This window comes from Euprymna scolopes, chromosome 23 (genome assembly GCF_053919585.1).
Source record: "Euprymna scolopes isolate OS-2025 chromosome 23, ASM5391958v1, whole genome shotgun sequence".
In the NCBI taxonomy this organism is placed as follows: domain Eukaryota; kingdom Metazoa; phylum Mollusca; class Cephalopoda; order Sepiida; family Sepiolidae; genus Euprymna; species Euprymna scolopes.
The window spans coordinates 159,823-172,500 of NC_136504.1; the positions used below are offsets into that span (position 1 = coordinate 159,823).

General features: G+C 39.0%; 1 protein-coding gene across 1 annotated transcript in view; it reads left to right on the plus strand.

Annotated features, from left to right (window-relative positions):
- Positions 1 to 12,678, plus strand: part of LOC145245714 (fibronectin type 3 and ankyrin repeat domains protein 1-like) — a 157,241-nt gene that overhangs the window by 134,200 nt on the left and 10,363 nt on the right. The window contains exon 9 of the mRNA XM_080107246.1: positions 11,780 to 11,824. Within this exon, the coding sequence (XP_079963372.1) occupies positions 11,780 to 11,824 (45 nt within the window). The remainder of the gene's footprint in view (positions 1 to 11,779; positions 11,825 to 12,678) is intronic.

A 12,678-nucleotide genomic window follows, 5' to 3' on the forward strand; every position in this document is an offset into this window, starting at 1 on the left:
CATCGAAATTCTCTGATTCCTTTTGATTATACTGGCGCAGGTAAAAACGAGCGATTCGGAAGTTTAATTGCGGTTGCAGTCTTTCCTCAAATTTTTCCCAAATTATTTCTGGATTATTCCTGTCAGCCTTGTTTTCGAATGACCAAGTGTTGTATCTTTTAAGGCCTTCTTCTCCGGACAGTAGCAGGATGTGGTCGACCTGTTTTTCCAACAAAATATTTTTAACTGAGAAGTAAAGATTACAACGTTGCTTAAATAATCGAACTGCTTCAGTTAGGTCTGTGGACGACCAATTCATCGACGGTTCGTTTGTAGCCATTGTATTTATTTATTTCGTTTTGTTCCAGACGATATAAATTCAGTCTTCAGTTTATTTTATTTTATTTATTTATTTTTTTTAATAACCTGACAGAACAAATGTACATGTATATGTGTTTTGCGTGGAAAATTTAAACGTCTGAGAACTTATGCATATACTTCTTAATATATATATATATATATATATATATATATATATATATATATATATTTTTAATGACAGTAACGTATATATATATATATGTATTTATTTATTTTCGTTGCATTTGAAACACGAAACACGAAAAACAATGCTTACTCACAGTTTGAAGCTTGGCACCAAGTATTAATTTTTCCCATGTGGTCTGAACGTGGCCAATTTTATTCATTTATTTATTTATTATTTTTTTTTTATATTTCTTTTACTGTTGTGTGTATATAATAGGGACGACCTGTTCGTAAGGTTTCAAATTTGGGAAACACCACCGCTTGCCACCATGAAACATTATGTAAAAGAATACCAAAATATGAGATTCATTTATGAGAAGCGGAATACGGTCTCCATTTTTTATTGAACTCTAATTCAGTGTCAAACGGAAGTGAAGGTATATCCCAGACTTCTTTACTGAAGAGTTCTTTAAGGGGAGGTAATGGTTCATACTATCACGTCATGTTAGGGTGAAGAGCATAGAAACGAACTCAGTACCTGAGACAAAAGTAACTGGAGGGAGGCTGGAAAAAGGGGATGTTGTCTGGATCAAGAACCCGCATGGCAAATGTACGACTCAGTATGGACTGAAGTGATCAGCAAGCAAGCAGTGTGTGTCGACGGTATGCCCCATCACATTAAGGACGTACAGCCAACAACACAATTGCAGCTTCATGTGAACAATGGACGTGAGTCTGACTCCGAGTCAGGAACCAACGAGACATCGCTCTGGTTCACAGCAGTTCCCTCAGAAGGTGACTCTGATATCAGTAGCCTCTCAGCAGAAGCGGTATTCTTCAACCCCCAGTCCGCAGACAAGAGCTTAAGCGAAGAAGAAGCATGCATCGTTCCCCTTCGGAGAAGCACCCAGCGACGGCGATCACCACCCCATTGCCATTTCTGTGATCATGAGATCAGGAGGGAGTATGATTGACATAGAGAGGACCTTACTCAAAAACTGACAAGAATCTGTGTCGGCAGCAGGCTGAAAGACAGAAAAAGAAAAAAAGAGGCCAAGATGGCAGCTGTTGTCTTTTAAAGCCTCAAATCACACATAGATCTTGAGCAGTCTCGTGTGGTATATGCAAATTAGGTGCGCCCGAAACATTATAAAAGGCAAGTCGCTGGGAGGAGTAGGAGAAGGTTTAAGACATGCAAATAGAGAATGTCGACGTGTATCTCATGTTGTGAACAACAAACTCTACTCGACTCAACTTGTGACTAGCGAACCTCTGCTTGACGTTTTAACCAAAAAGTTTTGTTGCTTTGCATTAGACAAAGACTTCTGATACAGAGAGTTCTTTTGTTGTCAAAAGCATATGCATATCCACGTGAATTGATTACATTTGGAAAACACACTTCTGACGTTATAATGGAGGGGGATTCTCAATATAGGAGCTAGAGTTAATCAGTTTAGTTGGGTTGCAGAGTCGGGAATTGAAGAATTGAGAGCAGTTGAGTTGGGTTAAGTTGGAGTCAGAGACATTTCGAAGCGAAGGAAAGAACATTAAACTCTGTAGATCCCAAATTTGAATTCCTGACGTCATCAGCATTTGACTGGTCCAATGAATAAAGTATCATCATTGTGTTTTTGTAACTGTTGTCACGTGTCATCTGTCAACACCCAAAATGTAATGTGTTAATCATTTGTGATGAACACTGTGTAACTTTTCAAAGAGTATGTATCTCCCCTCCTCTGTGTTAAGAACTTGTATACATCCCCATTCAGTATATATATGAATCCCCAAGAAATATAAGAACTGTGCATCTATCACTGTATCTCTCCTCGCTAATATATGTTATAAGAAGCATCTCAGAACAGAACTGTATAAATGTCCTCTCTCCCCCTCATCATTGTTATGAATCCCCCATCATAGCCCTTAAATATGAGTCCCCCTTACACGACACTGTGTCCCTGCTTACCTGACTGCACTAACATACAGAAGTTCCAGTGCAGTGTGAACATATATGTCGTTGCTCAACTCCCTATATAGTGTCCTTGTAGATTTGGTCACAAATAGTAGCCTCTTGTATCTAAGTAGCATTATGACTTGTTTTGGGGGTGAAAAATCAGTAAAAAATACAAAAATAAAAACTTTGAAAAAGGGAGAATATTGCACTAAAAGTAAAAAATAAATTTTCAACAAAATAACTCAGAATTTAATTCTGATGAAAGTTGATTTATCTGCCATACAAGAACCAAACTTTCTTAACTTCGAATAACTCCAAGCTGAAAAGATAATAAAAAACATTAACTCTATTTCAAACCCCAAGTCTGAGTTAGCCCTCTCCCCAAAACATTGTATAATCCCACTTATTCGCTTAAGTGTAACAAAGTTACGTGATAATCTCGGTTGCCATGTTATTTTTTTGGAATCAATTTCGGAAATAAAAAATCTTACATTTTCAATAAATTAAAAGTAAATAGATTGGTGAAAAATTAAATTCCACTGCGTTTGCTAAAAATTATCTGTTGCTCTTATTTTTTGCCGACCAGTTTTTGACTCTTAACTGTTCTAGATTTTATCCCAAATACTTATTTTGAGTCAGACTTGAAATATTACTTTTATACATCAACTTCTCAGCATAACTTTAATGGAATGTGCTATGATGAACTCATAGCACTTGTGTTCTCTCATCGTACATACTCCCTAATAAGGCAACAAGCAGCAAAATCTCACTCCTTTACTGTTGAGGTCTCTAGACACTGGAAAGCCTTCTGCTATAAAATTTCTTCCTACAAACTGCTATACTATGGAATTCTTTCCCTATTTCCTGCTCCACTAACTGTACTAACATGCAGAATTTTAAATGTAATGTAAAACGTCATCTTGCTACTCAACTCCCTGTTAGGCACGATTCCAAATAGTAGTCCAAGTTTCAAGTAGCAATATGCCTTATTTGTGGTGAACATGGATAAAAAATAAAAACAGAGTGGATCTGTTGGATCTGTTGGATAATTCAAGATAGGGTAGGGCTATTACTCTTGACGCATCCTTAATGACTGTTCCATTCATTTCCAGTGCCACTCCTGTGGCTTCCACCCAGACTTTACTTTCTTTACCGTCCATACACTAGTCTCTGCCAATGGGATCTGCTTCTCATACTTTCAAAATTTCTGTTAAAATGTGACAGAGATGTGTTTTTTTATTCTGTCATCCTAGCCATTTTGTAACTGCAGTTGCTAGGCGCTTGATAAATGCAACTGCCACCTGGAGCCATCTACATTCAGGGAAGTGACCAACGAGTTTCCTACAAAGAGAAAATACGTGCTGACAGGTCAATTCATCAGAGATTTCCAAAATTGGACTTCCTCGTTTACATCGCAGAGTGCCATCTTTTTCCCAGACTTGCAAGCAAAGAACTCTCACTTCATCTCTTAATCGTACCGGATCCTTGGAAAGCAAACCATAGTCTAAAAAATGTTGTTGCATGCTACACTTTCATTAATGAAAATATCAACATATACTGATGTGGTGCTTTTGATCACATGGTTTTAAGAGACAATAGTGTGTATAAAAGATTTCATAATAAATGGTGTCACATTCAGTCTAAATCCCAACCGATTCAGACAGAAGCATTGGCTCCTGAAAATAACTGTTTGAAACAGCCATCATGCCTTGTTGACATGGATTTGAAGATATGCATTCCACAGATTCATAAGCAACTCCTTGTCGCCGCCACTCTCTTAGTTTCTGCATGCACATTGCATTGGCAGTGAAAGCATTTAGAAACGTACTCAATTCCCAGTAGTCAAGTACCAAATGCAACTTTTGCTTCTGCTCCTGCACGACCACTATTTAGGGGATTAGACCCTTGGGTGGGCCAAGTTCTTCTGAATATGGCACCAGCCATCCATTCTGCTGCCACTGTTGAATCTCATTCTCATAGGCGTCCCTGGCATGACAAGGTATTGTGTATTCTTGCACACTCTTACTCAATTCACTGGGAGAGTGACCATTTGCCCATATCCACAATGCAGTTCATTCTTTGTAACTGCGATCATAAGTCATGCTAAAGTCTGGCTCATCGACCGAGATGGCAGCACATCTGTTTAGGCCTCCAAAACGTGCCTCACCTGATTCTGTGAAATAAACTCCACTGAGTTTCTTGATCGCATCAATCCCCAACAGTAGATCGAAGCCCAACAGTTGTTTATCCATGACTAGTGCCTCAATATCGACAACTGGAACTTGGCCAACCTCTGCATATATTCTGCCGTGTTCTTGGCAATTCAATGTTCTTTCATCAATTATTGGTACTCCTGCTGACTTCCGCTTCCAAAAGCAACACACGGCTCTACTCACTAGAGTCTGTGAACACCTGGAATCGATCAACACCCTGCACTCTTACCCATCTCCATGTACTTTCATGGAGGGAAGCTTCTTAGTGTTCAATTGGTCGGAAAGGAGACTAATGCTAATGCCTCCTCCCATTTGGCGTTTTCCTGGCACTGCAATGCTATATGTCCAAGTCTACTGCATCTTAAGCAACATATCTCAGATGGACTTTGGCAATCCAACTTTCTGGCCTCTCTTGGCGATTCTGTAAGCAGTCCTTTACCAAGTGGTGTGGGACCACCACACCTATAGCAAGTAAATTTTTGTACCAGCATTGTGCACTTTTGATTCTGAAGGTGTTTGTCTGGTGGCAGTGGCAGCAGCCAATTCGGCAAGGCCTTCGTTGTCAGTCATGATAGCTCTTGTTCAAGTCAACAGTTGGTCCACACTCATCATTTCCATCCTGGATGAAGCACATAATATATGTCCGACATGTTGCGGTAGTCCAGAAAGAATGTGCACGTTAGCCAACATTCGGGCAACGGTCCCCAACCAATTGGGCCAGGCGTCACAGTTCAGCAAAAACTTGTCCCCCATCTCATCAGGGTAAAATTAGCGAGTGAAAAACTGGTCATACGCATTGAATGCATCAGTAGCATACGCAATTATAAGGGCATACTTGATCTGTTCTGTATCTGCTTTCTGTTTCATACTAAGTTGCCTGTATATGGCCAGAGCTCCACTTTACAATGGCAGAACACGCTTAACATTTTTCATAAGGCAAAGCTCACACATAAGTACCACATTTACGATCTACTCGATAATGAGCATATCAGCTGCTGCACCACTAAACTCCGGAATCAACCAGACATCAAAAAGCTTGCCCTCTATTGCCGAAAGGTAATATAAAGCCGAAATAGTTTCTAGTTTGAAAACTGATTTCAGCGGAGTTTTAAAGTTGTGTTCTATCCCACCTACAATCTTTTGAGTTAGCTTCAATAATCTTGATAATACACACGTCTTTTCGCATAACATATTGTCTTTCAACTTGCCTGTTGATCCTTTTACCCCTTCTTTTATGCATCTTGCATAAACTAATTTGCATAGAGTTTTTATTACTCACACGTGACCATCAAATACAAAAACGACGTCACCATTCAAGCATTTTTCCTTAAGCGAATGAACACGACACCCACACTAGTCAGGTAGGCTACGATTTTCCCTGAATTGTGGATGGCTCTGTTTTTGATGAAAAATCGCCTATTAAACTTATTGACCTTCCTTTTTTATGAAATCTTTCTTTGAGTACACATATTAGACCCATTGCTTTTTTTACTTCTTGTAAAATAGGTTCTCTATATGATATACGAATAAGGTCAATAGTGTTGAAAGTCCGATAACTCTTGTATCCCTATTACCTCCCTTTTCCCTGTACATATCCCATAACCCCTTTTTGTTCTTCCCCTTTTTATAATAAAGAGTTCTCCTCATCAGTCAACACGTGTATCTATTTTCCTCCTTTGAATTCCTGTTCATTTTTGTCTCCATTCCACTAAAATGCACCACTCAACAGGTTATGGGCCCAGAAATGATAATGGAAACAGATGGAGCAGATTATCTTTCGACAGAGATGAAGCCAAATACGAAATTTTGGAAGTAAAATTCTTAGGCCATTTACGTACGCTCAGTCTAAAAGACGCCATCTTAGGTGTAAACTCTACAAATGAACACGACGATGAAAGAAATGAGGAAGCGTATGCCAAACTGGTACAGTTTCTAGACGATAAAAGCTTATCCCTGATAATGAGAGAAGCTGCAGACAATGGAAGAAAAGCTCTAAAAATATTACGCGAACATTACGCAGGAAAAGGGAAGCCTAGAGTCATTTCTTTATACACCCAACTAACGTCTCTCAAAAAGAATAGCGATGAAAATGTCACGGACTACATTATAAGAACAGAAACCATTCTAACAGCCCTCAGAAATGCCGGACAGACAGTGGACGATGCTTTAATCATCGCGATGATATTAAAGGGATTACCTAGCCAGTTCAACCTATTTTCTATATATGTGACTCACAGCAACAAAGAACTAACGTTCTCGGTATTTAAAACCGAGCTTCACAGCTTTGAAGAGACTCTGAAGCACAAAAACGAGTCTAGCAGCGATGACGTGATGAAACTAACTTCCTCCTTTTCGAGAACTGCTATAAGTAACAACGACCATGACGAGCAAGACACTACATGCTACATGTGCGGCGGAAAAGGGTATATATCTACAGACTGTGCCAACAACAAACGAAAAATGTGGTGCAACTACTGCAAAGCCACCACTCATAAAAGAGAGTCTTGCCGCTACAAACGTAGGGACACTATGAAAAAGGCAGTGGACATTGAAGAAGAACACACGTTCACATTCAAAATGGAGGACTACCACATGCGGAAGACGACGTCACCCACGGGTTTGCTTGTCGACGCTAGTGCCACTTCTCACATCATTAGAGATGAGAAGAAATTCAAAAATTTCGACCAAACATTCCAGCTAGAAAACCACTACATGGAGTTAGCGGACAGAAGAAAAACCAGCGGCGTTACATTAAAAAGAGGAGATGCAGAAATACACTTAGTAGACGAAAATGGAAACCGCGTCACAGTTACTTTAAAAATGGCATTATTGATACCTTCCTACGCACAAGACATTTTCTCCATAAAAACTGCTATTAAAAATGGAACAACAGTCATTTTTAAAGAAAATAAAAATGAACTCGTACATAAAAACGGCAGAAGGTTCAAAATATATGTACATAAAAGACTGTACTATTTAACGACTACACAGAATGAAACCACCAAAGACAGCTGCCATCAATGCTATGACGTCGACACGTGGCATAAAATACTCGGCCACTGTAACTATGACGACGTAACGAAACTACCCGCTGTAGTTCGTAGAATGCAAATAAAACCAAAAAATGCAAACAATAGAAATTACAATATTTGCATTCAAGGAAAATTCCCTCAAAGCAGAAACAAACACCCGGATGAACGAGCAACCAGCATACTACATCTAGTTCACTCGGACTTAGCCGGCCCTATAAACCCGGCAGACCTAAACGGAAACCGATACGCTGTCTCGTTCACCGATGATTTCTCCGGTGCTATATTTGTATATTTTATTAAAAATAAAAGTGACACCACACTCGCCGCCAAAAAATTCATTGCGGATATCTCACCCTATGGTGAAATAAAAATACTGAGGACAGATAACGGCTCCGAATTTAAGTCGAACGATTTCCAGAAATTAGTCCGCAAAAACAAAATTAAACATGAGACCTCAGCACCGTACTCACCTCACCAGAATGGAACAGCCGAAAGAAATTGGCGGACACTGTTCGAAATGGCGAGATGCATGATCATAGAGAGTGGATTATCCAAAACCCTGTGGACCTATGCTGTCATGACATCCACAGTTATACGAAACAGGTGTTTCAACAACCGCCTGAAACAAACTCCATATTACGAAATAACCAGGAGGAAACCCGACCTCTCGAAAATGCACATCTTCGGTTCGGTGTGCTACACCTACTCCAACACAAGAGAGAAACTAGACCCAAAATGTCAGAGAGGGATATTTATCGGATACGACAGAAACAGCCCAGCATACCTAATCTACCACCCTGAAAGTGGGAAAGTGTATAAACACAGACAAGTAAAATTCATCAACAACTCTGACGTACAACAAAACCAAACTTCTCCACCAAGCAATAATGACGAGGACTTCCTCCAAAGAGATTTGACAAAAAATCTAAAACCGAAAGAAGACAGAGAACAGCCTAGTGTTGATGAACCACTCAATATCATAAAAGAAAGCAGTTATACACGCAGATACCCAGAGCGGGAACACAAGATGCCCAGCTACTTAGAAGACTATGTAACGACAGTTCAAGATGAGAGTGGTCACACACTTGTCAATCTCAACTACTGCTACAAAGTCGCACATGGTGTACCACACACCTATAAAGCAGCTACGACCTCCCCAGTAGCACACCATTGAATCAAAGCAATGCAGGAGGAAATCAATTCCTTGAAAGAAAACGACGTGTACAAGCTGACACTTCTACCCAAAGGCAAAACAACAATCAGTGGTAGATGGGTATATAAAATTAAAGAAAACCCTGACGGATCCCCGAAATACAAAGCAAGATTTGTTGCAAAGGGTTATAACCAAACCAAGGGGGTAGATTATACAGAGACTTTCTCCCCAACAGCTGACATCACATCAATCCACATACTAATGCAAGTAGCTATCCAATACGATCTCATCGTACACCAAATGGACGTCAAAACGGCGTACCTCCATGCCCCAATTGACCACAAGATTTACATGGAACAACCAGAGGGATTTGAAGTGAGATGGAAAACGGGCGAGAAACCAGTCTGCATGTTAAATAAATCCCTATATGAACTGAAACAATCGGGCAGAAATTGGAATCAAACTCTTCATGACCACCTCACCAAAAATGGTTTAATTCAGAATAGAGTGAATCATTGCATCTACATGTGACACAACAGTGAGGAACGAATCACCATCATCTCATGAGTCGACGATTTAATTATCGCAGCCAATAATAATGATTCTCTCAACACTACCAAGCAGATGTTGATGTCCGAATTTCAGATGAAGGGCCTTGGAAAACTCCGGCATTTCTTAGGAATAGACTTCGACATAACTCAAAGTCGTATACTGATGAGCCAGGAACGGTACGTCACAAAAATACTGGAAAGGTTTGATATGACCAATTGCAAACCCAGGACAACTCCATGTGAACTAAAGTGTGACCTAACCGAAAATGACTCTGACCTCATCGACCCCAGAAAGTACCGTGAAGTCGTCGGCAGCCTAATCTATCTGATGATCTGTACCAGACCAGATATAAGCTATATCGTTGGCAAGTTGTCCCAACACTTATCAAAACCGCATGAGCAGCACTGGACGGCAGCCAAACATGTACTGAGGTACATAAAAGGTACTATGCAACACCAATTATGCTATACAAAATCAAACGATCAACTCCAGTTATTCGCATGCAGCGATGCCGATTGGGCATCAAACCAATACGACAGACACAGTATATCTGGATACTGTTTCAGCTTAACAAAAGGCGGTCCACCCATTTCCTGAAAGTCAAAAAGACAACCCACGGTAGCGTTATCCACATGCGAAGCCGAATATGTGGCATTAGCAAAAACAACCCAAGAAGGTATGTACCTCACACAATTACTAAAAGAAATGGACTGGTATAAGGAATACACACCCATTAAAATATTCTAGGACAGTCAAAGCTCTATAGCACTTTCTAGAGACCCAGTGCATCGACAAAAATGCAAACACATAGACATAAAATACCATTTCATCAGGGATGCTTTGAACAACGGCAACATAAAAATTATCTATTAACCCACAACAGACATGCTCGCAGACATCATGACCAAACTCCCAACCCAAGTAAAACTAGAAAAATTCAAACCACTTTTATTCGAGCTTTAAATTCGTCTTTTTGCCGATATGATGCTCTTATATATACGCATATTCTTTTTTTATAAACACCAAAAAAAAAAAATTAAAAAAATAAAAAATATGCTCACACTCTAAGAGCAAGCGGGGGGGGGGTTTGAAAGTCCGATAACTCTTGTATCCCTATTACCTCCCTTTTCCCTGTACATATCCCATAACCCCTTTTTGTTCCCCCCTTTTTATAATAAAGAGTTCTCCTCATCAGTCAACACGTGTATCTATTTTCCTCCTTTGAATTCCTGTTCATTTTTGTCTCCATTCCACTAAAATGCACCACTCAACAAATAGGCATCTCCTGTTTTTGTGATAATTATCTTTTGCTCTTGTTAGCTCCTTACATTAATGGCTTTACGCCTTGTCTGAAACGATTTCCCAAAAATATACTTTAAAATCTTTTTCAAATTTTTAATGCTTATATTAACGCTCAGTTATGAGAAGTTTGTTATTGGCTATCATTTGTTTATTTGTGATTGTTTTATATTTGAAAATGTTTTTGTAATAAAATGACTGTGTTTTGGTTTTATCCGCAATTTTATTTGATCAGTGGTTAAAGTGCTGTAAAGTTTTCAGAAAAATCCAAGTTCCCTTGTTTATGGAAACGCAATTGGTTGCAACTCAATTTTTTTTAGTACTTGAAGAATTGGTTTATTAACAGAACAAATATTTATTTGCAAAAATATAAAATTATATTCTAAACAAATTAGGCACACGGCCATTCAAAAGTGTGGGAATAATGGGTGTCATTGGTCATCCTTGGTCTCAAATACTGAAAATTGTCTATCCTACTCTTAACTAGAAATAACTCACTTGAACCCAAAATTGGACAAGTTTTATTGAATTATTTACAGTAAATACTATACTTTTATCATAGCCTGAAACCAGATAGATGTCTTTTTTTATTTTGATAGTTTAATATCTTAATTTGAAGAAATTGAATTTATCATGCTTTGCACTCAAAATGTTCTTGTTTTGTGAGTGGAAAGGTATAAGGTTTGACTCTAATTCTTAGGATTCTGACTCCAACTCCAAGAATTCCAAAATATCCAGCTTCGACTCCTTATTTTAATGTATTGAAACTGTTTGTTGATTCTTTAGAGAATAAAATATCCAACTTCGATTGGTAATCTTCTTATAAGTCTGACTCCGATTCTAGCTCCTCCCACAACATTCGACCCTCTTTAACTCCGATTCCACAACCCTGCTTATAATTATTTGAAAACAATGAGCTTTGTGTTTATTCTGCATATCTGTGCCTGCGTTTAACTTTATAATTTTAATTACTTTGATTGTCTTAAGTTTGGCTTGACCCAACTGAATATTTTGAAGGAATTTGATTTTTACCTTATCCATACATTCTTATTGTGATGCATGTTTGCATAATATATAATTCTACTAATGGGAAATCGACATTTCTATTTTGCAGATTGGCAAAACGGCATACGATATGGCGATAGGATTGTGTAAAAGAGTAAGTCCTAATTTCTAGAAAAAAAAAACATTGATCTTTCTCTTTGTTTCACAGCAATAACAAACTACAAACATTTCACCTATCTTTCATTTTTACTTTCCTTTCTTTTTTCTTTCTTTTAAGAAGTAGGTAGGCTCTGTCTATTGCCCGGTTTTCATACTCCTCCTTTGTTTATTAGTCAGGCACAGAAGTGCCATCACAGGAACTCGGCAGAGATCTCTATATGCAGAAAAACCTTCTACTCTAATAGTTTCTTCCTTTGAACTGCTAGACTTTGGAATTCCCACCTGGTTCCCTGCTTACCTGACTGCACTGATATGTAGAAGTTCAATTGTAATGTGAACAGACATCTCGCTGCTCAACTCCCTATATAGTTTCCTTGTAGATGTGGTCTCAAATAATAATCCCTTGTGTCTTACTTAAGGGGGCGGTTTGTTAGGAATTTGTTTATGTTGGATTTGAAGACATCCAAGTTGTAGTCAGATGGGAAACAGGCGAACGGAAGAGAGTTCCTCAATCGTGCACTTCTGAGAAAGAAGCTCTGCTCATGGAATCTACGTTTGGATTTAGACACAGATAAAGAGTGGGGAAAATTATTGACAATAGTTTTAGCTAGATGGGTGTTTTTCATGAAAGATTGGTGAGGGGGGACCAGAGATTGGAGCTCAGACGAGCACTTGCCATGGAAATAACGATAAAACAAAGACAGGCATGCAACATCTCTTCTGTGGGAGAGAGGTTGCAGGGTATAGAAAAGGGCATCCCCCACTAAGCCACGAAGTCTATTTTGTACTCTGTCAAGGCAGGATAGGCTGTTTTTAGCAGCTCCTGCCCAGATGTGGCAGCAGTACTCC